General features: G+C 58.5%; 2 protein-coding genes across 3 annotated transcripts; one reads left to right on the forward strand and one right to left on the reverse strand.

Annotated features, from left to right (window-relative positions):
* Positions 1–3580: 3580 nt before the first annotated feature.
* Positions 3581–20132, forward strand: ERCC2 (ERCC excision repair 2, TFIIH core complex helicase subunit). Of its 2 annotated transcripts, none has more exons than XM_042969262.1 (23): positions 3581–3611; positions 3931–4030; positions 5361–5438; positions 5517–5579; positions 5774–5887; positions 8981–9097; positions 9184–9300; positions 9527–9650; positions 9746–9842; positions 10036–10169; positions 10251–10419; positions 12121–12239; positions 14492–14561; positions 14642–14711; positions 14798–14899; positions 16397–16460; positions 17084–17205; positions 18362–18454; positions 18555–18627; positions 18878–18948; positions 19060–19203; positions 19334–19477; positions 19830–20132. In XM_042969262.1, the coding sequence occupies exons 1-23, from the start codon at positions 3607–3609 to the stop codon at positions 19920–19922; spliced, it is 2283 nt and encodes a 760-aa protein (XP_042825196.1). In that variant the 5' UTR covers positions 3581–3606; the 3' UTR covers positions 19923–20132. The 2 variants fall into 2 exon arrangements, with proteins under 2 accessions (XP_042825196.1, XP_042825195.1); XM_042969261.1 differs by lacking the exon at positions 3581–3611 and adding an exon at positions 3634–3671.
* KLC3 (kinesin light chain 3) lies at positions 20022–26600 on the reverse strand. The gene is made up of 13 exons (XM_042969263.1): positions 26403–26600; positions 24494–24759; positions 23768–23998; positions 23392–23461; positions 22824–23043; positions 22402–22489; positions 22227–22328; positions 21620–21793; positions 21001–21091; positions 20884–20924; positions 20694–20800; positions 20441–20504; positions 20022–20255 (listed from the first exon to the last, which is right to left on the reverse strand). Exons 1-13 carry the CDS (start codon positions 26404–26406, stop codon positions 20184–20186), a joined length of 1530 nt encoding a protein of 509 aa, XP_042825197.1. The 5' UTR covers positions 26407–26600; the 3' UTR covers positions 20022–20183.
* Between the last annotated feature and the right edge of the window lie 1019 nt (positions 26601–27619).

The following is a 27619-nucleotide window of genomic DNA, read 5'->3' on the forward strand; positions in this document are numbered from 1 at the left end:
TCTTGGCGACAACCACCTGGTGAGCTTAGCGGTGGATTGCTTCCGAAAGAGGAACTGGGCTATCTGCAGCTGCTTGCAATTCCTGACCACAGAACCCGTGAGACGAGGCTGTTGTCGCCCGGTACATTTGGGGGTGATTTGTTGTACGCATTGGCCAACGAGTGCAGGTCCGGCACCTGCACGGAAAAGCCAGGAAGCCAAAGTGTGTCTGGGAGGGGCGCCCGGGGCAGGGGGAACAGTTAGAAATGACGTCAGGCAGGTTAGCAGAACACTTAGTAGGATGCCTGGCTCATGTCGGTCTGGTACTCAATTTCCTTTCATCATAATCTCAGTTTCATCATATTCTTGCGTGGCTCGGTTGGTTAAGTGTCCCTCTCTGATTTCAGCTCAGGTCATGATCTCACGGTTCATGGGTTCAAGCCTGCTTGGGATTCTCTTACTCTCTCTCTGCCTCTCCCCCATTTGCGCTCTCTCTCTCTCTCTCTCTCTCTCAAAATAAATAAATAAATAAATAAATAAATAAACATTTAAAAAAGAGGTATTTTATTAAAAAAATAAGATGTCCTTCCTCCTTTCCCCCCACTTGAATAAAGTAACCAGGGATAGGATGGGGGAGGCCAGAGATGGGGTCTGACGCAGTTGTTGGGGTGGGGGGGGTCAGGGAGAGCTTCCTGGAGGAGGGGATGTCTCTGAGACCTGGAGGTGGGTTGAGGAATAGGAATGAGCAACGAGATGGGGCTAGTTGCTGCATGGAAAGGCACAAGCCTCTCGGAAATGGAAATGGAAGGTGATGAGGGAGGTGGGGCAAGCTGAGGGCAAAATACAGGCTGGCACCCCCCCGCCCCCAGGTGGAAAATGTGTGATATTCCCCAGACCTCCTGGCTCCCCATGAACAAAGGAAAGGGGTTTAAGTGCTTGCCACGGTGATTGTGGGGAACTAAGGCAAATGAAAACTTAAATTCCCTTACTACCTCCAGCCCATTGGCACGTCCTTGAAACCGACAGAGTGACCTCCCTCCAGGAGCTCAGCTGCCTGGATGATGACACTTTGCTGGGGGCAAAAGGGAATCTTGGCTTAACATTATCCTGACCCCCCCAGGATCCTGTAAATGTATTTCTTTTATCTCAACTGCCCCCAAAATATGCTGGCAATCCTACTCCAAGTTTATGCCCCCCCATATACATCTGAAGGGTCTCATGACTGAGTTTTGTTGTTGTTGTTGTTGTTGTTGTTTACAAAAGGTAATAAATGGCGTTTCCCTAGCAACAGCTAGCCCCTCAAGGTCCCGGAAACCTTGCTTCCAGGATTCCTCTAGAGATGTACTATCCCTGACCCCCTCCCCAACCTGAGGGTAAATAATGAGTTACCCCTCACTTCACGACCCCAGTGCAGCTCTTCCTGCCCACGGGCCTTGTCCCGGTGCTTTAATAAAATCCCCTTTTTGCACCAAAGACGTCTTTAAGGATTCTTTCTTGGCTGTCACACGCTTAAGCGACTGAGCCACCCAGGCACCCCGCTTCCCCAGCCTTAGCCACTGACTGGCTCTGTTTGCCAGTCTCAAGGCACCCCCACGTGACGTATGGGTTCAGAACGCAAATTTGACCGTTTCCCTCCCCCCTGCTTATTTACTCCTTCCACAAATATTTATTTATTTATTTATTTATTTTTTTTTTTTTAATTTTTTTTAACGTTTATTTATTTTTGAGACAGAGAGAGACAGAGCATGAATGGGGGAGGGTCAGAGAGAGGGAGACACAGAATCTGAAACAGGCTCCAGGCTCCGTGCTGTCAGCACAGAGCCCGACACGGGGCTCGAACTCACGGACCGTGAGATCATGACCTGAGCCAAAGTCGGCCGCTTAACCGACTGAGCCACCCAGGCGCCCCCACAAATATTTATTGATGCCCTACTTTGTGCCAGGCACAGTAGCAAGGACTGCAGTATGGGAGTGAACAAAATGGACAAAAATCCCTGTCCTTATGGATCTGACCTAAACAAAATAAATAAGTCAAATATTTAGCATGTCGGGTGGTTAGATGGGCTCCGAAGAAAAATAAAGCAGGAAAGGCAGATATGGTGGGTAGTGTGTGAGGTGTGTGTGTGTGTGTGTGTGTGTGTGTAAGGGGTTAAGTTTAATTTGGTGCCACCGAGAGCAAGGACCTGAAGAATGTGAGGACGTCCAGACATATGGACGTCAGGGGAAAGAACATTCCAGGCAGAGGAAAGAGCAAGTGCAAAGGCTCTAAGGTGGGATGTGCCTGGAGTGTTGAAACAGCAAGGAGGATAATGTGGCTGAAATAGAATGAGCTAGGTGGGAGAGGAGGGGATTAGAGAGGGAAGGTGGGTTGGTGCGGGGGTGATGGGGGGGTACAATCGTTACAGTTCTGTAGGCTGCTATCAAGATGTTTGGTCTGGCCCTGCCCCCTCCCTCCAGCTACAATCTCTCTACTCTCTCTCTTTGCTTCTCTCCTTCCAGCACGCAAGCTTCCTGTGCTTCCTTCTGGCCACAGAGATTTTGTGTACAACATTCCCTCTGGCTGGAACACCAATACCGTTTCCACTTCTCTCATGTATCCCCTTTGGTACTTTCTCGTACTTCCTGTCTCTATTCAAACCTCATTTCCTCCACAAAGGCTTTTCTGACCACTCCGCACCCCGTTGTCAACAGCCCATTTTCTGTATGTAGCCCCTATGGTTTCCAGAATTTTTCCATCACAGCACTTGTCATACTTGTAACCATATATTCACTTGTAGGTTTAATCTTTGTTCTTTGAGGACAGGAACAGGGGCTGTCTTGGCCACCTTTGTGTTTCCAGGCCCTAGCAGAGTAGAGGCCCCATTTCTATTTGTTGAATAATCACATAAAAGCTGCTAGCATTTACTGAATGCTTAGTATGAGCTAAACCCAGTTTTAACTGCCTTATGTGGGTTTATTTAAGCATCATCTACACTGTAGATAATCTAATTGTTCCTACTTTGCAGGTGAGAAGTTAATTTGACCAAGGTCACGCAGCTAATAGACAGTGGAGCCAGGATTTGGACCCGGGCACTCTGATTCCAGAGTCCACACCTTAGCCGACAAGCCACAGTGCCTTTGCATTACTGCCTGATGGCAAACAGTAGGCGGTCACTAAATGGGAGGAGTTATTTCTCCCCAGAAAAATCTACGGCACAGCAGGGATTTTATAGATGCATGTTTGTCTCGTGCGGCAAAGACATTCCTTAATCGTGGGGTCTGTAGGGGTCCCCAATTTTCCTGTCATTTCCTTTCGACTATTTGCTAGATGAACTACGTAGATGCAGAGAGAACAAACAGTAATGAATGGGATCGATTATCTCGGTTCTCTCCCTTCAAGTTTTGTTCTTGGCACTCTGCGATCCTCAGCGACGCCTCCGACACCTCCTCTCCCCGGGTCCGCCCCCCGCCCCCCCGCACAGCAGTGCGCACGCGCATTATCCCCCGCCCCAGTAGAGTGACGGGCGGCTTCAGCCAATGGCGTCGTGAGAAAGGCGGAGCGGCACCTCGTGGACGCCCCACGGATCCCGGTCTCTGAATATTTATGAGGGAGGTGGGCCAACGCCGCTTCTCGCCGAGGCCGGCGCCATGAAGTGAGAGCGGGGTCGGGGTTCGCTGCTCGCCGGGGTCTTAAAGATGGGGGGGACCAGTGGGTGCGCCCGGGGCCCGGGCGGGGCGCGGGGGTGCGGGAGGAGTGGGGTGAAGTTAGCCGCGGGGCCCCACGGGGCGGTAACGAGGACGGTCAGCGAGGCGATGCCGAAGGGACCCGCGGGTCCTGGGGAAGCGGGGGATGCTCGGGGGGACCGGCTCCCGGCAGGTAACTCCTCTCGGCCGGACGACAGGGGAGTGCGGGGGCTGGAGAGGGGCCCAGGGGGCGGGGGACTGACCCTGCCCCCCACCCCCCGCCGCCAGGCTCAACGTGGACGGGCTGCTGGTCTACTTCCCCTACGACTACATCTACCCGGAGCAGTTCTCTTACATGCTGGAGCTCAAACGCACACTGGACGCCAAGGTGGGGGGGCCCGGCCCTCCGCTTCCCACCTGACAAGTGGGACGGCCACGCGTGCCTCTAAGACTGAACTTTCTGGACGTCTAGGTTTTAGGAATCTGAGGTCCTTGGGAGGCCAGCGCTCCCCAAACTCCTGGCATCTAAAATAATAGTTCATAAAAGCAGCACCTAACATTTATCAGAGGCTGCTGCGCTGCATTAGAGCCGGCTCTCGGGTGGGAAGCCTGGACCCACAGCCGTGTGCAGTTGGGTGAATCACTTAATCTCCCTGTTGCGCGCTTTTCACGTGTGTGAAACGGGCTTAGTTAAGACTGCCTACCCTCAGAGGTTAGTGTGCAGCTTGTTAGGAGTTAATTCGGCAAGTGAGGCAGCAGTTCTTAACTGGGGATGATTTTGACCGCCCGAGGCAGTGTCCGGAGACATTCCTGGTTGTCCTACTAGTGGAGGGGGGCGGGTGCTACCGGCATCTAGCAGGTAGAGGCCAGGGACTCTGCTAACCATCCTGTAGAGCGTAGGACAGGCCCCCTCACCCCACAGCCAAGTAGTATCTGACCCGCAAATGTCCAGAGAGCCTAGGTTGAGAGATTCTGATGGAAGACCCTTAGAAGCAGAGCCAAGGGCTTCTGGGTGGCTCAGTTGGTTGAACTTTCCACTTTGGCTCAGGTCGTGATCTCCGGACTCCTGATTTATAGCCCCGCATCTGCTCGCGACTGTCTGCATGGAGCCTGCTTTGGATCCTGTGTCCCCCTTTCTCTCTGCCCCTTTCCCCCTTTGTGCGAGCATGCGCGTGCTAGTTCTCTGTCTCTCTCTCAAAAATAAACGTTAAAAAAAAAAAAAGCGTCAGGCACAGGGTAAGTGCTGTAAAAGGGTTTGCTAAATTAAAAGGCAGGTCACTACCTGTCAGTTACCATGCTAAATGTATAACCCTCAGTTTCTCATTAGTCCTCACAGTAATTCTGTAAGGAGGTGCTTAGTAGGCCCATTTTATTTATTTACTTATTTTAAAAAAAATTTATTTGCTTTTTAAAGTAATCTCTATACCCAGTGTGGGGCTCAAACTCACAACCCCGAGATCAAGAGTCTCATGCTCTTCTGACTGAGCCAGCCAGGCGCCCTTGGCCTGTTTTAGAGATGAGAATACCAAGGTCAGATGGGTGAAGGCACTTGCTATGACCACTCAACAACAAAGAGGTGGCCAAAGTGGGGTTCAAACCCACTGTCCCTGGGGCCTAGACTTTTAACTGCTGTTGTCCCTCTTATTTCAAGATGGTGGCATTCTGGGGGCAGTCCCCAGAGTTTGTGTCCCTGAAGTTCTGTCTCTCTCCACATGCAGGGTCATGGAGTCCTGGAGATGCCCTCAGGCACTGGGAAGACCGTGTCCCTGTTGGCCCTGATCATGGCATACCAGAGGGTAAGTGACCCCTGGGCCCGTGGAGGGGGAGGCAGAGGGAAGGGATCCAGCAGGGGCTGAGCCCGTTGTCATCGGCAGGCATATCCACTGGAGGTGACTAAACTCATCTACTGCTCGAGGACTGTGCCTGAGATTGAGAAGGTGAGCCAGGGCCAATCCCCGGCCAAGGCCAAGTTCTGTAGGACTTGTTGGTCCCTCTGGTGGTTGCTCCTGTAGCTGGGGGGTGTTTGAGAAGCTCCTGTAGCTGGGAGGTGTTTGAGAAGCTGGGGGAGGGGCGGGGCCAGGCTGGGCAGGGACTTGTGCCGGAGTCCTCCCTCCCTCCTCCACGGGAACAGGTGATCGAAGAGCTTCGAAAGTTGCTCCATTTCTATGAGAAGCAGGAGGGTGAGAAGCTGCCGTTTTTGGGGCTGGCTCTGAGCTCCCGGAAGAACCTGTGCATTCATCCCGAGGTGAGTGCCCTTTTCTCCCCTTTCCCCACGCCTCAGGGTTGGGGAGACCGCCATCCAACCAGGAATCCTAGATCCCTAGACCATACCTCTCAGGGTGATAGGCAGGGACCACACGCAGAATTCTCTCCTCACTCGTCAAATTCTGAGTCCTCATTCGCGGCCCAAACGCACATCCTCCCTAGCCTGAGAGAGGTTAAAAAGGCACTTCCTGGAATCCAGCAGGCCTGGTTTCCTGGCTCTGAAACTTAATAGTCCTGTATTCTCGGATAGGTGGTTTCTATAGTCAGACTTCAGTCTCCCTTTCTGTAAAATGGGGGTGATTAGTTACCTGCTTCATATAGCTGTTGATAAGATTGGGCAAGGGGGTAGGGGGGTGGGTGAAGTGGGCGAAGGGGGTCAGAATGTACAAACTTCCAGTTATAAAACACATAGGTCACGGGGTTGTAACGTATAGCATGTTGACTGCAGTAAATAATACTGTATCGTATATTTGAAGGTTGCCGAGAGAGTAGATCTTAAAAATTCTCATCGTAAGAAAAAATTGTGGGGTGCCCGGCTGGGTCGCTCAGTGGAGCATGCGACTCTTGATCTCCGGGGTCGTAAGTTTCAAGCCCCGCATTGGGCATAGAGCTTCCTTTAAAAAAAAAAAAAAAAAGAGGGGCGCCTGGGTGGCACAGTCGGTTAAGCGTCTGACTTCAGCCAGGTCACGATCTCGCGGTCTGTGAGCTCGAGCCCCGCGTCAGGCTCTGGGCTGATGGCTCGGAGCCTGGAGCCTGTTTCCGATTCTGTGTCTCCCTCTCTCTCTGCCCCTCCCCCGTTCATGCTCTGTCTCTCTCTGTCCCAAAAATAAAAAAAAAAAAAAAAAAAAAGTTGAAAAAAAAAAAAAAAGAAAAAGAAAAGAATTGTAACTATGTGGTGACAGATATTAGCTGACTTATTGTGGTGGTCATTTTGCAGTATATACAGGCATCGAGTCCTTACGTTGTACAGCCTGAAACTAACATAGTGTTGTATGTCCATTATATCTCAATAATTAAAAAAAAAAAGATTAAGGGGTGCCTGGGTGGTTCAGTCGGTTAAACTCAGGTTATGATCTCACAGTTCGTGGGTTCGAGCCCCGCGTCGGGCTTTGTGCTGACAGCTCAGAGCCTGGAGCCTGATTCAGATTCTGTGTCTCCCTTTCTGCCCCTCCCCTGCTGGCACTGTGTCTCTGAAAAATGAATAAATGTTATACATAAATAAGTAACTGACCGAGCGAGGTAATGTACGTATAGCCCTTAGCATGTGCAAAAATCTAAAACATGACAAGTGACCATGCTATTTATACAATAATCTGTGACACGTAGAATATTACTTATTGTTAAGTTACGTTTCAAAACCATCGGGGCTCACGCCCAAGCAGTGTTCTAAACACTTTGCGTGTGGTAAACGCGTGGAATATATGTCATGACATTATTATTTTTTTTTTAATTTTTTTTAATATTTATTTTTGAGACAGAGAGCATGAATGGGGGAGGGTCAGAGAGAGAGGGAGACACAGAATCCGAAGCAGGCTCCAGGCTCTGAGCTGTCAGCACAGAGCCCGACGCGGGGCTTGAACTCACGGACCGTGAGATCATGACCTGAGCCGAAGTCGGACACTTAACCAACTGAGCTACCCAGGCGCCCCTCATGACATTATTTGTGAGAACACGAGACATGATAGATGAGGTCGGTGATCATTAGAAGTAGCTCCAGCCTTGGGGCTTAACCCCATGCGCTAAAGATTCTTCAAAGCTTGATTTTTTAAAAAATTGAGGTGTCATTGACATACAATGTTAGTTTCAGGTGGGCAGCGTAAAGATTTGGTACCTGTATAGTGTGCAAAATGATCACCATGGTTAAGTCTAGTTATATGTATCACTTTATATAATTCCAAAAATTTTTTTTTTGTCTCGTAATGAGAACTTTTCAGATCTCCCTTAGGAACTTGCAATAATGCAGTACGGTATTATGAACTATAGTCTCCGTGCTGTATGTTACATCCCTAGAACTCAGTTGTTTCAAAACTGGAAGTTTGCCGTTTTTCATCCCCTTCACCCGTTTCTCACTCCCCTCCCCTGGCAACCACCAATCTGTTCTTTTTTTTTTTTTATATAAAGATTTTTTTTTTTTTAATGTTTATTTATTTCTGAGACAGAGACAGAGCATGAGCAGGGGAGGGGCAGAGAGAGAGGGAGACACAGAATCCGAAGCAGGCTCCAGGCTCTGAGCTGTCGGCATAGAGCCCTACGCAGGGCTCAAACTCACAAACCGTGAGATCATGACCCGAGCCCAGGTCGGTCGCTCAACCGACTGAGCCACCCAGGCGCCCCTAAAGATTTTTTTTTTAAGTTTATTTATTTTGAGAGAGAGCGCATGCAAGTGTGTGAATGGGGGAGGGGCAGAGAGAGAGGGAGAGAGAATCCCAAGCAGGCTCTGAGCTCTGCCAGCACAGAGCCCAACGTGGGGCTCCCATCTCACGAATCGTGAGATCATGACCTGAGCCAAGATCAAGAGCCGGACGCTTGCCCAACCGAGCCATCCAGGTGCCCCTAAAGATTTTATTTTATCACTGTTACTGTTTCTAAGTTTACTGGTGAGAGAGAGAGAGAGCACACGAATGTGCAAGTGGGGGAGGGGCAGAGAGAGAGGGAAAGAGAGTCCCAGGCAGACTCCACACTGACAGAGCAGAGCCCAGTGTGGGGCTCGAACTCATGAACTGTGAGATCATGACCTTAGCCGAAGTCGGGATGCTTAACCGACTGAGCCACCCCGGTGCCCCAAGATTTTATGTTTTAAGTAATCTCTATACCCAGCATTGGGCTCGAGCTCACAATCCCAAGGTCAGCATAGGAGTCTGGCAGTTGCTCCCCTCTGATACCTCCTCGGTTAAGTTCACAAGCGTCTTAACTGTTTAGTAACGAAACAAGTTGAGGTTCGAGTTTCCCCACAATTCCCGATTCTCACCCCAGACGGCCAGGACAGCCCCCCATCCCACGTAGCTGGTGGGTGTAGAGCCAGGGTCGAGGAATGCTTGAGCTTCTCGGTGCTAAGATGCCCCCCGGCCGCCAGGTGATGCCCCTGCGCTTTGGGAAAGACGTCGACGGGAAATGCCACAGCCTCACGGCCTCCTACGTGCGCGCACAGTACCAGCAGGACTCCAGCCTGCCCCACTGCCGCTTCTACGAGGTGCCCGCCGAATGGGCTGAGGGAGGGAGGGCAGGAGGGTAAGCCGGCTGCGACAGCCGACCTCCCTGACCCCCGCTCCCCCCCAGGAGTTTGACGTCCATGGGCGCCAGGTGCCCCTCCCTGCTGGCATCTACAACCTGGATGACCTGAAGGCCCTGGGGCGGCGCCAGGGCTGGTGCCCCTACTTCCTTGCCCGCTATTCGGTGAGAAGGCTGGGGGGCTGGGCAGAGGGGCGGGGGTGTGCGTTACGGCCTGCCTGCCTGTTTGTCGGTCTGTCTGTCATCAGCTCGTGTTTGTACCTTGCCCAGGTCTGGCCTGGCAAGACCTGGCCTTGCGTCTACGAGCCCGTGAGGGAAGCGGGTGCCGGCAGGGGAGGGGTAGGTGGGGGGGGGACAGGGCCGGGGTAACCATGCCCTCCTTGGCCCCTAGATCTTGCACGCCAACGTGGTGGTTTACAGCTACCACTACCTCCTGGACCCCAAGATCGCGGAGCTGGTCTCCAAGGAGCTGGCCCGGAAAGCTGTCGTGGTCTTCGACGAGGCCCACAACATCGGTGAGGCAGGAGGCAGAGGAGAGGAGAGACTCGGCCCCTCCGGCCGCCGCTCCGGCCGCCCGCCTGAGCCCGGCTCTCCCCCGTCTCCTCTCTAGACAACGTCTGCATCGACTCTATGAGCGTCAACATCACCCGCCGGACCCTCGACCGGTGCCAGGGCAACCTGGAGACCTTGCAGAAGACGGTGCTCAGGTGGGGGCCTCGGGTGGCTGCCGGACCTGAACGCCCACCCTGCGCCCTGCCGTCTGGTTCCCACCTTCTCCCGGGCCCCCGCTTTCTGCCCGACTTACTCCCGGGGACACCGGGCCTATCCCAGTGCCCCCCACCCCCCCCCAGATGTCCCCCACTCTTCCCACACCCGATCCCCCCTCCCCTCCCCGCCCAGGATCAAGGAGACCGATGAGCAGCGACTGCGGGACGAGTACCGCCGCCTGGTGGAGGGGCTGCGCGAGGCCAGTGCGGCCCGGGAGACCGACGCCCACCTGGCCAACCCCGTGCTTCCCGACGAGGTGCTCCAGGGTGAGCTGAGCTGCCGCTCCCTGCTGCCACCTGCCCCCGGTCCCGCCCTCCCCGGTGGTGGCTGATTGCGTCTCCCCGCAGAGGCGGTACCCGGCTCCATCCGCACGGCCGAGCACTTCCTGGGCTTCCTCCGGCGGCTGCTGGAGTACGTCAAGTGGCGGCTGCGGGTACAGCACGTGGTGCAGGAGAGCCCCCCTGCCTTCCTGAGCGGCCTGGCCCAGCGTGTGTGCATCCAGCGCAAGCCCCTCAGGTGCGGCCCCCCCCACGGCCGGGGGCGTCCGGTCCCCGCGGGGGGTTCGGGGCCTCCCCGAGCCCCGTCCTCTGTGCCCGGGGCCGCCGCGTGGCCGGTGTCAGGAGTAAGTGACGGGCGCAGAGCGAGCGTGTGCGGTGACTCGGCAGACCGGGCAGATCCCCGGGGAGGTCGGAGCCGGCCCCGCGTCCCTGTGTGTGTCGGGCGGGAAACCGGCAGGCGACGCGTGGCTTAACCAGAGAGCTTGACGGAGGCGCGACTGACAGAGGCGGGCAGGGCAGGAGGTCCGACAGGGGTCCGGGACCCTCGTCCGGCTCAGGTATTTCCGCCTGAGGCCACGGTGGCAGGGGAGGGACGGCCCCGGAGGGGGCTCCTGACAAGCTCCAGCAGGGTGGGAGCTGGGGGCAAATGCTGTAGGTCTCCTGGACCCCTGTCGCCTCCTACCGGTGCTTCTCTTTGTCCCCAAGAAGCCTGACGGCAGGGACCAGGAACCCCCCGCCTCCCCCCGCCAGGCAGTCTGGCGGGGATCATCCCTAGCACGGAACAAGCGGAGAATGGACCTGGGAGAGGGGTGGGGCCTCCTGTACTTTGCTTTGGCTGTTTTGCATTAAGTCATTGGTCTTCTCTGAACCTCAGTTTCCTCTTTTGTTCCAACGGGTAGGAGGGCCGTCACGTTCCCTCCCGGGTTTCTGTGGTGGTGAAACGAGAAAGCGCTGACAGAAATAACTTACTTGCCCTGTCTTGAGCACTGGTGATGAGCTAAGCACTTCACGCTCTGCATCTTGTGGGAGCTCGGGAGGGCGCTCCTGTGCCGCAGAGGAGGACGGTGTGGCCTAGAGAGGGGAAGCCGCTGCCCCGGGGTCACCCGGCACTTTGTGGGTCAGTCGTGCGAAGCCAGGTCCTTAGGGCCCCAAAGCCCCTCACTGCCCTGCCTCTAAGGGGCTGGGGCGGCCCTCAGGGTGGCTCTGTCTGTCCCCAGACCAGGATGACCAGGGTGAGCATGGCTGGGATGGGGGAGCTCAAAGGGGGCACCTGATCCAGCCGGGGTGGGGACGTACAGATGACAGGCTTGAAGCGGTGGCATTCGGAGGCAGGTTCTAAAGCTCCGGGCATCCCCCGGGCTCTGAAACCAGGCGTTCCCGCTCCATGACCCGCCCTTGAGGGGCGACAGCCTCAAGCCTGACCACCGGTCAGGTGCCTGGGCGGCCTTGTGTGGGAGGGCTGGCGACACGGCATATGTGAGATTGTCCTCTGTGAGTACGCGGGGCTCTGATGCTTGGATGTGCCACCACGGTGGCCAGGTGTGACTGACACGGTGTGACAGGTGGTGGGTGTGAGCTGCATGCGGCCGTGCGGGATTCGGGCTGTGACCGGGATTCTGGGGGTGCTCGTGGGTCTCCTCTTTTGACCGAGAGCCTGCACGGAGTGGTGTGGCCGTGTGTGACGTATGACCGCGGGACTCTGGACGTATGACGCGTGACTTCTCCGCGTGTGCTGTCCTACAGCTGTGGCTCTGCGTGATGGGCAGTTGTATGGCGTGGGGACACGGGGGTGACTGAAACAGCCCCGGTCTCTGCCCTCACGGAGCACCCGGTCACCCGGGGAGACCGATGTGTGACCGAGTGCTGGCGAGGGCGGAGGAGGTCGCTGGTCCTGTTGGCTCTCTGCCGCCACCCTGACCCCGTCCGGCCTTCGCACCAGATTCTGCGCCGAACGCCTCCGCTCCCTGCTGCACACCCTGGAGATCGCCGACCTTGCCGACTTCTCTCCCCTCACCCTCCTCGCTAACTTCGCCACCCTCGTCAGCACCTACGCCAAGGGTAAGCTCATCTTCTCCTACCTCTGCCAGGCCCCCCCGGCAGGTGGAATCGGGAGCCCGGCAGAGTCCAGAGAGTTGTCAGTGAGACTTAGACTTTCGGGACCTTGTAGGGCTGGGCTCGGGAGTTTGGGCTTTATTTCAAGCGCAGTGAGGATCCACAGATAGTTCTTGGGTTAGCGCAAGCCTCGCGCTCAGTTTTGTATTTTCTAGCTTCGAAGTGGAGTAGGATGGGGGACGAGGCCAGAGAAACTCTGTGGGGTCCCTCATGCTGTTGGGTGTGGTAAGGAGTGGGCCTTTCTACTGCCGGGAAGTAGGGAGCCATGGCAGGTTCTGAGCAAGGGAGGGGTAGGGGCCTGGGGAAGGATGGGAGGGGCTGGAGAGAGATGTGGGACCTGGTGTCTGGGGTGGGGGGGGCGGGGAGGCAGGGGGGCTGGGGAGCAAGGAGCTGAGTGCATGGCTCAGGTTTCCAGCTTGCCAGGGAGAGGGGATGTTGTTCCCGTTCCTGAGGCTTTACTGGTCAGCACGTGTTAAGCTGGCCAAGGGCTCAGTCTGATCCCCAGGGATTACTGCTCTGTCCCGGAAACCAGGTCAGACTTCCTGACACCCTGCAGCAGGATGGAGAGTCTGTCCCCCCACCCGGCGCACATCAGCAGCAAGTCCCACTACAGGCTTCCTTCTGTATCCCTCCCTCTCCTGCCCCAGCCCACCTTCTTCCGGGGCTGGCTTTCTCGTCTCTTCCCTTCCACTAGCGCCTCCCGTTCTTTGACCTGGAACATCTTGCCCGATACTCCTCAGCCCCCAGCTACCTCCTACTCATCCTTCAGTTTAGCTGGTTAAAGATGGCCCCTGTTCGAGGAAGCCCTTCCTGACCCCAGGCTGCGTCAGGCTCCCCTCCTCTTGGCTCCCCTGTCCCAACCCTCTCTGGTCACCTGGTCACTCACTGGGGACAGGACTGCGTCCCCATCATTAGACTGTGAGCCCTGAGAGGGCAGGGCCAGAGCTGTCTTGGTTCCCACTGTGTCCCCAGTACAGAGCTGGGCATAGAGAACTTGATTGTTTTCTTTTTTAACTAGGTGAAATTGAGTATGTGAGTTCATTCATTCACCTATTTTTTTTTTTTTTGATGTTTGTCTTAGTGTGTGTGCACGCACACACAGGAGGGAAGCAGGGAAAGAGGGAGAGCGAGAATCCCAAGCAGGCTCCGCACTGCCAGTGCAAAGGGGCACAAACCCCCAAACTGTGAGATCATGACCTGAACTGAAACCAAGGGTCAGTGGCTCAACCAACTGAGACACCCAGACGACCCCATTCACCTGTTTTTTTTGTTTTTTGTTTTTTTTTTTTCAACAAACAGGCCAGGCCCCGCACTAGGGAAGTGACAGGAATCAAGAGGGACCTCATTTCTGATCTCCTGGAACTTATATTGTAGAAAGGAAGACAGGTAGCAAAGACTCAGATAAGAAAGATAATTCTAAAAAGGGATCGTTTTCATGAGAAACAAAAACATTGCCGTGTTGGAGCATGCCTGCGGCGGCTGGGGTGGCCAGGGGAGGCCTGAGGCGTGGACATTTAAGCTGAGTCCCAAATGACCAAATGGAACCAGCTGCCTTGGGAATCTTTTCGGACTGTGGGTCCAGCAAGTGCAAAGGCCCTGGGGTGGAGTGAGCCCAGTGGTTTTTGAAGGTTAGGCAGGAGGCCTGTGAGTGAGGAAATGGGGTCAGCGTGGCAGGGTCCTAGATGATTTTGCACCTTGAGAGGGGTGTGGGGAGCTATACCGGGCTTCTGAGCAGGGCAGGGATATGACCTGACTTAGGATTTCACAGGGTCTCTCTGGCTGCTGGGAAGGGAGCGGGGGTGGGAGCTGGAAGCCCGGTGAGGTGGTGACTGCAGTGGTCCAGGCCAGAGGTGATGGTCTTGGGAAGGGGGTTGGAGGAGTGGTCAGGTTGCAGATGGGCTTTGGAGGCAGAGCTGACCAGCCTGATGGGTTGGATAGATCTGGGGGAAAGGCTCCAGGTTCTGGCTTGAGTGGCGGGGTAGGTTCTCGAGGCTCTGGGAGAGTCAGGAGTAAACCTTCGGTGCTCTCTGTTCATGATGCTGAGTGGGTGTCGGCTCTGGGAGAAGCGGACAGGTTGGGGCGTATGTTGGACTCTGGATGCTGGGGCAAAGGGTTGGTGGTCCAGGTCACTGATGGAGGAGGGTGTGGCCAGGTGGGCGTGGCTCCGACTGGTGACCTGGAATCTCGCTGGCTCGTAGGTTTCACCATCATCATCGAGCCCTTTGATGACCGGACCCCCACCATTGCCAACCCCATCCTGCACTTCAGGTGAGACCCCACCCCAGTGGGGGGTGTGAACGGACCACAGGGGCCCCAGCGTGGCCCTCAACACCCTCTTCTTCCTGCAGCTGCATGGACGCTTCCCTGGCCATCAAACCCGTGTTCGAGCGCTTCCAGTCTGTCATCATCACATCTGGGGTGAGGACCCTTTTCTGCCCCCAGCCCTCCACTATGGGGTTCCTGGCCCAGTCCTGCTGAGGTCCCGCCTGCTGTCTCTGCTACAGACGCTGTCCCCACTGGACATCTACCCCAAGATTCTGGACTTCCATCCTGTCACCATGGCAACCTTCACCATGACGCTGGCCCGGGTGTGCCTCTGCCCGATGGTGCGTGGGAGAGGGTGGATGCTGGGGCAGGGGAGATGGGAATGGGGGCCGCCTTTCCTCCCTCTGTTCTGTTGCTCAGGCAGGAGAGTTTTACAGCTGAGGGCACAGACTCTGGATTCAGAGACAGACCTGGGGTTGATGTTACTTCTCCCGGTAGGGAGGACTTTCCAAGCCTCAGTTTCTAATCTGTAAAATGGGAATGCATCCTCTCTGATGTCCCAGGCTGCTTGAGGGGATAGTGAGATAAGGGGCATAAAATGCTTCTGCAGCCCAGGGCCTGCCAGTAGGCACTCAGTCAACATCTCGGTTAACGTGGCTTTGCCTGAGTTGCTTTGCCTCAGTTTCCTTTGTAAACAGGTATCAAAACATGGGCCCTCCGTCCTTTATCTGAATCCCTTGGGCCAGATGTATTTTATTTTTTTAAAGCTTATTTTGCAAGAGAGAGAGAGAGAGAGAGCGAGCAGGGGAGGGGCAGAGAAGGGGAGAGAGAGAGAATCTCAAGCAGGCTCTGCACTGCCAGCACAGAGCCCAGCGTGGGGCTCGAACTCCCGAACCGTGAGATCATGACCTGGGCTGAGATCGAGTCAGACGCTTAACCAACTGAGCCACCCAGGTGCCCTGGCCAGATGTATGTTAGAATTGAGGCTTTTCCTGGGGCGCCTGGGTGGCTCAGTTGGTTGTCTGACTTCGGCTCAGGTCGTGATCTCACTGCTTGTGAGTTTGAGCCCTGCGTCGGGCTCTGTGTTGACAGCTCAGAGCCTGGAGCCTGCTTCAGATTCTGTGTCTCCGTCTTTCTACCCCTCCCCCGCTACTGCGTGCTCGCTCGCTCTCAAAAATAAACATTAAAAAAAAAAAATTTAGAATTGAGACTTTTCCAGACTTCAAAAACAAAGCACGTGCCGTGTGGTATGTAAACATGGCCAGCGGGGTGTGGGCAGCTCCCTCCAGTGCAAGTCGTGTTTTAGCAGGAAGAGGTTTTAAGACGTCAAAGGGAGGCAAGCCGGGACTCTGAACAGACTCCGGTCGGAGCAGATTCTGCTGTCGTACGTGTTTGTGCCAAATTCAAATAGCTGGAGTTTCTGGAGTCTTTTGGCCCTTGGAATTGCCCTTGGGGGTCGTGGACCGGTGGTGACCGCGTACTGCGTTGCGGTTTTGTGGAGGTGCCCGGGGAGGGACGCGCCGGGGGCTGGTGGCTGTCGAGGTCGGGGTGACACGTTCTCCTGGAGCCGCCTGACCTGGAGGCTGGGGCCGGTAGAACACCCTTGCTGGTTAGCGACACGGACAGACGGGTTCAGTCCTGCCTCTGCCGTTTATCTGCCGTGTGACCTTGGGCAGGCAACTCACCTTCTCAGAGCCTTAGGTCATTCATCTGTGCCGGGCAGATAACGGCGTAGCTGAGGGTTCGTCCAGTGACATTGTGTCTATAAAACGCTGGCAGCTAACGCATTAGAGTGGTGACTGCCGGTTGCTTACCGCGATGGCTCTCGCTCTCTCCAGATCATCGGTCGGGGCAATGACCAGGTGGCCATCAGCTCCAAATTTGAGACCCGGGAAGATATTGGTATGCTGCTCGCGGGGCTGGGTGCATGGGTTGCGAGAGGGGAGGTGTATCAATGGGCTGAGTCAGGCCGCAGTAACAAATAGCCCCGAATCAGAGTGGCTTCACACGGAGGGTGCTTCTTGCTTCTTGCTCGTGGTGTGTGCCATTGTGGGTTGGGCGGGGGGCCTCCCCAGGTGTCCCCTCCCTCTGGGCACCTTCACTGTTGGACACATCATGGCGGTGGGGAGATGTGACGGGAGGGATCCTGGTGATCGTGCTGTGCCTCCTAAAGGCGTTCGGCCCCCAGAAGTGACTCCCGGCCACTCATTTCATTGGTCAAGACGAGTCACGTGGCCACACCTAACCTGAGGAGTCCACCCACGTGGCTGGAAAAAGTGGAGCGTGTGTGAACAGCCCTACAGCTGGCCTCAGTGGGGCTTCTGGGGACCCCGAGTTGAAGATTGGGCACTAGAGGGGCGCCGAGTAGCTCAGTCTCAGCTCAGGTCTTGAGCTCAGGGTCGTGAGTTCAAGTGGAGCCTACTTTAAAAAAAAAACCAAAAAGCCAAAACCAGGGCATTAGATAGGAGCGCCCTGACAGGGAGCGGGGAGGAGGAGGACCGAGGCTGCCCTCTGACCCCTCCCAGCGGTGATCCGGAACTACGGGAACCTCCTGCTGGAGATGTCCGCCGTGGTCCCCGACGGCATCGTGGCCTTCTTCACCAGCTACCAGTACATGGAGAGCACCGTGGCCTCCTGGTACGAGCAGGTACGCCCAGCCGCCCCCTCCCCGGAAGTCCCCTCTCCCCTCAGCGTGTTGGTTTCCTTTGTCTTGCGTTCTGAGTGGCGACGGGCACCACAGGTGACGGGACAGCGTGTGGAACACAGCGAACAGTTCGAAGAATACACAGTGTGTACCTTGCACGTGCCTCTCCCCCCTCCCCCCCTCCCCCCCTCCAGGTTAAAAACTCGAGCCCCTGCTAGGCAGTGTGTGGGTGAGATCATGGGCCTTCTGGAAAAGGGGCTCACCACAGCTGGGCACCGGGTGGCTGCTGTGACCTCTCTCCTGGTGCACCACGGCCCAGCTCTCGGGGGGGGGGGGGGGGGGGGGGGGGGGGGGGGGGGGGGTGGGGTGGAGGGGAAGCGGGCACTTCCTGAGGGCGAGATGAGAGAACGTGGCTGATCCAAGGACCCAGGAACAGAGCAAGGGGGGGAGGGGGAGGGGCCTCATCCTCTTGGCCAAGACCTTTGTCTTGTCCTCACGTGGGCGCTTCCCACATGTTGGGGAAGGTGGCTTCCGGCCATCTGAATCCGCATCCTGAGTGGTGTCCTCTTTAAGAAGACGTCGCCTGGCCCAGGGTGGTCTCGTGTGTGTCTTCTAGAAGCCTTGTAGTTCTGGCTTTCACATGTGGGTCTGTGAGTTACCTCAGATTCGTCCTTGTGTAGGGGGTAAGGTCAGGGCCCAGGTTCTTTTTTCTCTGTGTGGAGAACTGGAAAGCACTCTCCCCACTGGAGACGGACACAGGTACGGATGACCTGTGTGGGGGTGCGTTTCTGGACCCTCTGGTCTGTCCCCGCGTCCGTCCTTGATCTCAGTTAAATGCAGTGTCACAGGAAATCCCTGGGCCGCCTCTGTTTGGCTCTGCCTGACCTACATCAGCCTCTCTACTAACCACCAGCCGGGGGCCGGAGTGTCCCAATGGGCCACCTCGGGGCATATGGCCGCCCCACTTGTCCGAAGGATGGCGTGCGGGGGTTGCCCCCCCACCCCCCGCAGATCACAGAGCTTCCCACGAGGAAGGCTGAAGGAAGGTGCAAGGCTGGCGCACAGGAGCTGGGGCAGAGCTGGGTTTAGCCAGGAGGCCTGTGCCCTTAGTCCACTTCCGGCCCACCTGCAGCCCGACCTGCCTGGTGTCCTTCCCTAGGGCATTCTCGAAAACATCCAGAGGAACAAGCTGCTCTTCATCGAGACGCAAGATGGGGCCGAGACCAGTGTCGCCCTGGAGAAGTACCAGGAGGTGGGTAGGGGCGTGGGGGATGCCAGGAGACTGCGTGCAGAGGGCCTGAAGGAGGCGGCTCCGAGGGCACGCAGCTCCTGTCTCGGCCTCCCCTCCCCAGGCCTGCGAGAACGGCCGCGGAGCCATCCTGCTGTCAGTGGCCCGAGGCAAAGTGTCCGAGGGAATTGACTTTGGTGAGTGGACTAGCTCCCCCCCCCCCCCCCCGTGTCTGTGTGGAGCTCTGGCTGTTTCTGGTCCCCCAGGGGACAGCACCCTCCCCCCTTGCCTGTGCACACACCGGGATCTCCCCTTCGTGAGTCCCGAGTACCCGGTGGGGCCCTCGGAGCGTAGCCGCGCTCTTCCCATTGAGACAGCACAACCTCCTGGCCCACGCGAGGTCAGGCCACCCGGTAACCCCGTGCCCCTCCTGTGCTCGCCCCCCAGTGCACCACTACGGGAGGGCCGTCATCATGTTTGGTGTTCCCTACGTCTACACCCAGAGCCGGATTCTCAAGGTGAGCAGCCCCCGGGGGCGCTAGGATGTTAGGGCCCCTCGGGCCAACCCCTGGAATGGGTGCCGGGTGGAGGGGGCCGGAGGGACCGCTCTGCCACCTTCTCACCGGCAGGCGCGGCTGGAGTACCTGCGGGACCAGTTCCAGATCCGAGAGAACGACTTTCTCACCTTCGATGCCATGCGCCACGCAGCCCAGTGTGTGGGTCGGGCCATCAGGGGCAAGACGGACTACGGCCTCATGGTCTTTGCCGATAAGGTGGGGGTTCAGGGGCCTCTGGCTGCCAGGGTGCTCCCCCCTTTTCCAGAGGGTGAGGGAGGCCTGGGCTCCCCCCCACACCCCCAGGGTCCTGATGTCTATCCTTTCTCCCTTGCCTGCCTGCCGAAAGCGGTTCGCCCGGGCAGACAAGCGCGGGAAGCTTCCCCGCTGGATCCAGGAGCACCTCACTGACGCCAACCTCAACCTGACGGTGGATGAGGGGGTCCAGGTCGCCAAGTACTTCCTGAGGCAGATGGCTCAGCCCTTCCACCGGGTGAGCTGGACGTGGCTAAGCCCCTCGTCCAGGAAGGTCCCTTGACTTTCTCCCCAAGCCCCAACTCTAGCCTGCCCCCCACCGAGAGGCCTTTAGAATGGGGGCCCCGTGGGGCATCTGTAGTGATCGGGCAGGGGTGTGGGAGTCCGGCCGGCTCCCCTCTCCCTCCCTCAGGCCTGTTTTGGCCTGCCAGGGGATGGTATGTTCCCTATCGTACGGCTGTTTCTAAAGCCCCAGTAGGCCCGATGCAGGCCACTTCCTGTCACTACTGGTGCTCAAGTCTTGGATCCTTGAGTCCCGTGGGGAAGCTCTACACCGCCTGCCCCTGACCTGATCGCTCCGTTCCCTCCAGGAGGACCAGCTGGGCCTGTCCCTGCTCAGCCTAGAGCAGCTGGAATCGGAGGAGACGCTGCGGAGGATAGAGCAGATTGCTCAGCAGCTGTAGCTCAGGGCGGGGACTCCAGAGTCCTACCTGGCCCTGGGTCCCAGCAGCCTGGAAGTCACCCCGGGTCCTTGCACGAAGCCGCAGGCAGACGTTCCTGGCTTCCGAATCTACAGCCTTTAATCGCAGGAGGAGAGCGGGGCACAGCGAAGCCCGATACCCCGGGGGCCCCCCCAGGGGAGAGGTCATCCGGGAGCTGAAAGGCCACCCTCCGCCCCTTCCCCACTCTTCCTGAGAAGCTGGAGCCGTGTGGTCCTGTCAACTTCAGCGGGGGCCCAGGTCCTGGGTGCTGGCGCTGAGGGTCCGAGCAGCCTCGCTCAGGTGCTGGTTGGCGAACTGCGGACAGGCACGTGGGCAGGACGAGGCCTGGCTCCAGTCACCGTGAGGGCCGCCCCCCAGCGTGCTCACTAGCTGGTCCATCCCTGTCTCTGTCCCCACTCTAGCCTGACCGGACCCAGCCTTGCCTCTGGGTCTCCCAGCGTGGCCCCCTACTCCAGCCTTGACCCGAGTGCCCCCCTCACCTGGGTCCCTGCAGCCTTTGGACCATCCACGTTCAGCATATTGAGTGACATGGCTCTCTTCATTCTGTAAGAAGAGGGGGAGTCCCGGAGGGTCCGGCTCCCGCTCTGGGGAAGACTGTCCCAGCACCTGATCTGACTGTTCGTGTCCCAGAGCAGATGGGAACCATAGACGGTTCTCGAGCAGGACAGGGGGTGGGGTGGGTTGCAGAGGCTGCAGCCGTCCGGCTCTGTGCTGACCCAGTGGACCACTCACCCTGCTGCCCCAGCCACCCCCTCGCCTCGGAGACGGGAGACCAGCTTCTCGCTTCCACGCCGGAGGGACTCGCGGAACTTGGAGAATGAGCTGCTCCGACGCAGGGGCTGGGGAGGGCAACGGGGAAGGGGTCAGTCCCTGCTTCTCAGCCAGGCCCCACCCCTGTGGCAGAAGCGAAGCCCATCCTCACCTGCTGTTCTGCGTCCCCAACCGTGCCTGTGGGGGGGGCTCCTAAGAACAGATGGGGGACAGTGCAGTGGGGACACTGAGAAGTCACCTGGGGGGGGGGGCGGGGAAGGGGGCTCACCCAGAGGGGCAGGCAGGTCTTCCCGGCTGAGGATCTCTTTGTACAGCTCTTCTGCCTGCTGGTACTTGTTCTGTTTCAGGTAGGCCGAGGCCTGCGGGGAGGGGAGGGCCTGGGTGATCTCGGCTCCGATCTACCTCCCTGGGCCCGGTGTTACAGGAGGAGCCAGACGCGTCCGCCCCCAGCCTCCCACCTAGTGACCAAGGGCAGGTGACTGGTTCCTGCTCTGCCTTGGGCTAGTGACACCACCTCTTTGTGCCTCCATTTCCTCGTTTCCAAAATGGGACGGTAACAGCACCTCCCTCCTAGGGCCCTTTAAGAAGTGGAGGGTACCGGGAAGGTACTAAAAAAAAGGGGGGGGGGGGAGGCTAGAGCTCAATAAATAGGACACTGACATCTTGGCCTCAGCGACGCGCGTGGTTTCCTGATGTTTCCATGTCCTTCCTGTGCTGAGCGATCTCGAGCTGAGGCCAGGTTGGAGAGGACCCCCTCCTCCAGGGGCTCAGCAGAGGAGGGGGGATCCTGGCCTGCAGCCTGTCCCACCCTTGAGCCAATGGGGTTCCCTCCCAAGGGACCCTGGCAGTCCGCCCCAGGTTGTACCTGTGCCCTGCCATGCCCTCACCAGGTTGTTCTTGGTCTTGGCCACGTTCGGGTCGTGGGGCCCCCCCAGGGCCTCATAAATGCTCAGGGCTCGGGCATAGTGCTGTTCCACCTCCTCGAACTTGCCCTGGTTCTGGCAGAGCAGGGCCAGGTTGTTGAGCTGCTTGGCCACGTCCGGGTGGTCGCTGCCCAGGACCTAGGGGTCAGTGGGATTGGTGGGCCACGTGATGCCAGCAGCCGTGATGGGGGCCAGGAGTTAAGGTTTATAGGATCAATGGGGGGAGTTGCGGGAGGGTAGAAGTCACACAAATGCCATTTATCAGGTCACAGAGTCATGGTGGGCGGGGGGGGGGGGGGGTCCGATGGGGTTGGAAGGTCAGGACCGGGTTGGAGGGCACATGAGGGGATTTTTAAGGAGGATCAGAGTCCAGATCAGGCGGAGCTCACCGAAGGTCAAGGGTAGGGAGTCCTGCGATGGGGTAATTTAGGCTCAAACTGGGTGCTCATGATATCAGATGGCAAGGACATCATGGGATCAGGGTTCCAACGCGAGAGCCACTGATTTGAGCGCATCAGGATCGAGTGGGAAGGGGCAGGGGACTGTGCTGGGCAGGGGGTGGTGGCAATACCTTCTCGCGGATCTCCAGGGCACGCTGGCACAGCGGCTCGGCCTCCCGGTAACGCCCACGCTTCCCATAGAGCACAGCCAGGTTGTTGAGGGTGGCGGCCACCTGTGGAGCGGGGGAGGCAGGTCAGGGGTGGGAGGCACGGCCCCGCAGCCCTCACTCCTCGTCCCCTCCTCACCGCGGGGTGCTCGGGGCCCAGCGTCTGCTCCCGGATCTGCAGGGCATCGTGGAGGAGGTCTGTGGCCTCTTTGTACTTGTTCTGGTCCCTGCAGGGTGGCCCAGGGACGGAGGGGGCGGTCAGCTGTGCTGGGTAGTACTTGGCTGAACCAAGCGGGGTGGCACCACCCTTCCGCGGTCCCTTCTGGGTCTCCGCACCTCCCAAGTCTAGCACAGGGTCCCTTTACCCCCAGATTGCCTCCAACCACCCCAACGTCTCTTCCCTGTCTGTTGGGGTCTGTTGCCCACGTTCTCGGATTCCTCTTTGCCTGGGTTACAGTGGCTTCCCCAGATCCCTCTCAACGCCCCCACCCACCAGTCCAGGTGCCCCATGCTGGCTCCCCTGCCCCCAGCAACGGGTCCACGACCGACGGCGGCCCTCACCGGTACACCAGCGCCAGGATGTTGAGCATGGTGGCCACGTCAGGGTGGCAGTGGCCTGAGCTCCGCTCCAGGTCCTCTAAGGCCTGGCGGCACAGTGGCACGGCGACCTCGTAGCGGCCCTGCCCTGCGTACTGGATCACGAGGTTGTGCAGGGTCCGAAGGCGGGCGGGGATCTCATAGCCCCCCTGCTGAGCGGCTGCGGCCCCCACTGCCTCCGGACCTGCAGGTGGGGGGCGTCAAGTCACTGCAGGTCTCCTACCCCTCCCACCCCACGAAAGGGAACGCATGCACCCCCAGAACTATAGCTGCCTCGCAGCCCCACCGGCCGCTGGGCTGACGTCTGAGATCGGGATCGCAGGCGTCTAACTGGTCCAAGGGCTGTGAACATGGGGTCTACCCGGGGTGGGGGGTAGGCAAGGGTGGAGGGCTGGCTTCACGGCGACCAGCCTCCCCTGCCACTCGCCCTGGCCCAGCCACTTTCTCCCGATAGCCGGCCCCGAGGCCCACATCCCTGCCCGGAGACCTTGGGGGCTCACGGCCCCACCATCGCGTGCTCCCCCACACCCACCTTTCCTCTCTTCCTCCTCACTGGGGAACAGGGAGGCCAGGCTGTCCCGGCGAGGCGGGGATTCAGGCCGCTGCAGAGGACAGGAACGCGGGGAGTCATGAGGGCTGGGAAGTTTGTTTTAGAGACCGGGGTCCTGGATCTCAGGGTTTGAGGGAGGTAGCGTTCAGGAGCCTCGGGAAGTTTCCGGAGGGCTCGGGGAGGATCTGGAGAGGGGTGTGGAAGCTGGGGGGCTTCTGTGGAAATTCAAGGGGGTTCTTTGAAGGGTCTACGGCGCTGGGGGCTCCGTGGAGAGTGCAGGTCTGTGGGGTACCTAAGGAGGGCCAGTGGGGGGGGGGGCAGCGCATTGTGGCCCTGGCCCCCGCTGACCCTGAAGCACCTGGTTCTCCGCGGGCGGGTCATACTGCCTCAGCTGCCCTAGGAACTCGAGGTGGCTCTTCTCCTCCTCCAGCTGGGCCACGGCCTCCTCGCTGGCCCTCAGCCGTCGCTGCGTCTCCTCCAGCTCCTCCCGCAGCCACGAGTTCTCCTGGGCCAGCCGCCGGGCCTGCGCTCGCAGCCGCTGCTTCTCTGCCTCCAGGGAGCCCACGTGCGCGGACAGGGCCAGCAGCACCTGTAGGGGGTTGGGGAGCAGGGGCCGGTCCCCACCCTGCCAGACAGCCCCTGGTCCACCCCCGGGGCCTCCGATCGTGCCAGCGCACCCCCATTCCACCCAAGATCCCCCGGATTCTACAGAGGCCCTTCCGTGTGACCCCCAAGGATACATACGCAGAGGCTCCCAGGGGCGTACCCACATCCTGCCCAGGGACCCTTCTGATTTTACCTAGGCACACAAATTATGCGTAGGGACACTTCACATTCTGCCCAGGTAACCCCCAAAGTCTCCCTAGGACAAGTTCTATAGACGGCCACTATCTGGTTCAGGGGCCCCCGTCCCACACAAGGACCCGGTAATGCTGCCCAGGGACCCCTAAGCCTAACCCAGCCTAGGCCTTCCCTGCTCCAGGCTTCCCTCCCCCACCCCACACACCTGCCCCCTTCATCCCTGGGCCTCCTCCCAGCTCCGAGCCTCCCCCGCACCACAGCGGGATGGCCGGTCCCCTCATACCTGGGCCTCACCCAGTCCCAGCTCGATGGCCTCCAGCGCGTGGCTCACCACCTGCTGCTTTTCTTCCAGCAGCTCCAAGCCCGCCACCAGGCCCTGCCCTGCCAGGGCCTCCGCCAGGTGCCTGGCCAGGCCACGGTGCTCCGCCCGCAGGGCCTCCAGCCCCTGGACCACCTGCCGCGTCTGGCGCACCAGCTCCTCGGGGCTCAGGCGCTCCGGGCCCAGCGCCGCGTTTCCGGGGGCCGCCACCTGCACGGACATCGCGGCTCCTGGGGGCGGCAGGGATTGGGGGATCGTCATTGCCGGAGCCAGGCAAGCCAGCCCGTCAGCCGCCAGCAGGACCCTTCCCGACTCTCTCCCCAGCCCGCCAGCCCTCTGCCTCCGTGCCCTCCCCACGCCAGCCGGCTCCCTGTCCCACACCCATTCCAGCAACTGGAAACGTTCTAGTCTAGCTTTGCCTGTCCTCAGCCCAGGGCCCTGCCCTGAGGGCAACTCCAAACCCCGTGTGCCACTAACCAAAAGAGGGCAAACGGTGGTCTTGTGGCCTCTCACCTGCCCTGAGCTCACCTGGCCAGGCCCCTCCACCCCAAGGGCCCCAGGTACCCTGGCCCAGCACTCCGGGCTATGTGACCTGGGACTGGAGGCGCCCTCCTCGGCTGGGCGTGTGGGGCGGGGCGTGTGGAGGCAGCAGCCTCTCCGTGAGCTCATTCTTAGGGTGTTTTTGTTGGGAACCAGTCAGACCACTGGGGGTGGGGTGGGGCCCGGAGATGAGGGCCAAGGGGCTGGGGCACCAGAAGCAGAGGAGCCCTCTGGAATTGGGGGGTCAGGAAAGGGGGGGGCCCATGTGTCAGCTCCCGGGGCCTGAGATGCCGACAGATCCCAAGGGAACAGGGGCTCCGCCCTCCACGGCAGACGGGCTCCGCCAGCCCAAGGCATGTTGGGACACACGTGTGCCAGGCACGGCCCATGGATGTCACATTGGCCATGTGACAGCTCAGAGTCCGAGGCCTAGAGGGTGACGCGTGGGGGTCTCACATGTGGCGCTTCATGTGGTTGTATGTGGGTGACAAAGTCAGTGACACAGCTGGTGGGGCCTCTGGAACCCTCAACCGACTGAGCCACCCAGGCGCCCCACAACCTCCCTTCTTAATCACACAGGGTGGCACACACATTCTCCTCTCAGAAACAGAATACATGCTCTTTCTTTTTTCAAATACAGCACAACACATACCTAGTTTCTCAGAAACACACACACACACACACACACACACACACACACACACACACTCCCTTCTTAAATATATAACGTGGGGTGCCTGGGTGGTTCAGTCGGTTGAGCGTCCGACTTCGGCTCAGGCCGTGATCTCATGGTTCATGAGTTCAAGCCCCACACTGACAGTGGGGAGCCTGCTGGGGTTTCTATCTGCCCTGACCTGGTCACGCTCTCTCAAAATAAATACATTAAAAAAAAAAAAAAAAAAAACAACCTAATGCAACATACTAACTCGGGCACACACACATACACAGAAATAACACGCTTTCCTCGTGGAACTCCAACCCAGCACAAAAGTATATTTTCCTCTCAGAAGTAAAAGCCAACAGGGGCGCCCGGGTGGCTCAGTTGGTTAAACGCCCGACTTTGGCTCAGGTCATGACCTCGCGGTCCGTGCGTTCGAGCCCCGCGTCGGGCTCTGTGCTGACAGCTCAGAGCCTGGAGCCTGCTTCGGATTCTGTGTCTCCCTCTCTCTCTCCCTCCTCTGCTTGTGTTCTCTCTCTCTCTCTCTCAAAAATAAACAAACATTAATAATAAAACGAAATAAAAGCCAACACACACAGAAACTCTGTGCCCCCTCACTAGTGAAAATACCATCAAATCCCAAATCACATTCAGCCTCTTCTCGTGCACTTTTACCCATGACATCTCTCTCCCACGCTCATATGATCCTGTAAGGAGCTAACTCTCCATTATATGCCCATAGTCTCCTCCAGGGGTACGAGTGCGCGCGCGCGCACGCACACACACATAAAGTCCGGATTCACTGTGCACCTTCCTCCTTCCTCCAGCACCCCCCACCCCCTGCCAGGCCGGCCAGGGATTCACACACCCACGCAGCACACACACGGACACACAGAGCTTCAAGCGTGGACGTGCAAACGACCCCTGAACTCAGGCTCCGTTGTGCCGTCACAAGCAGGCGCCCACTGTGGGCACAGACACGGCGGAGACCCGCAGAGGCGGGTCCGCGGCTTGGACACACACCCTCTCACGCACACGTCACTTAAGCGGCCGCTCCGTCGGAAGCAGCCCCGCGGTTCGGGCACCTACGCACGTGCTCCCAAACCTGTGCGCTTAGACACACGGTCAGGGGGTCGCGGAATCATGGATTTTATACACCGTCGGCTCTCACTCGCCAGCCATCTCTACGGATACGCGGGTCTCTCGCTATACGTACATACGTGCGCGCACGCCACGCCATACTGCGTGTCACGCCTCCCACACGAGCCCCACGAGACGAAGTCACCGTCCCCCAAGTTCACGGAGAGGCAGCCTGACGACCACAACCACCGTCCCCACCATTTTGCCCGCGTGGACTTCCGCCGAGCCGAACGCTCTTGCTGGCGCCACCCACCAGCTTGACCACAGCCACACGCCACGTGGCCCGCCGCCTCGACACACACCGGTTCCCGCACTCGGTACCCGCCCCCCCCAAGCAACAAACTCCCTTTCGCACGCTCAGCCCCGTGCGCACACGCTCACGGCCGACGGGGAGAATCACACAGCCACCCTGCACGTCCGCGTGGGTCCCCCATCACCCACCCCTCCTCCACCCCGCCCGCACCCTCACACCTAATCCTATAAACAGTGCAACTGCGTCCCACACCCGCAGCGCCCCCCGCCCCCCCCCCGCATGAGACACACCGTCCGAGGTGTCGCCCACGTTCCCATCTCTCGGAAGCCGTTCCCCGTCATCCACGCGGTCCCTCCGCGCCCCTCCCAGGGCGACCCCGCCCGTCCGTCGCCCTTTCTCACCCACACCCACGGCCTGACACCACCGCGCCCACACCGGAGCTTCGCACACCGTCTCTACACACACACACACACACACACACACACACACACACACACAC

The sequence above is a fragment of the Panthera tigris genome, chromosome E2 (assembly GCF_018350195.1).
Source record: "Panthera tigris isolate Pti1 chromosome E2, P.tigris_Pti1_mat1.1, whole genome shotgun sequence".
NCBI classification, from domain to species: domain Eukaryota; kingdom Metazoa; phylum Chordata; class Mammalia; order Carnivora; family Felidae; genus Panthera; species Panthera tigris.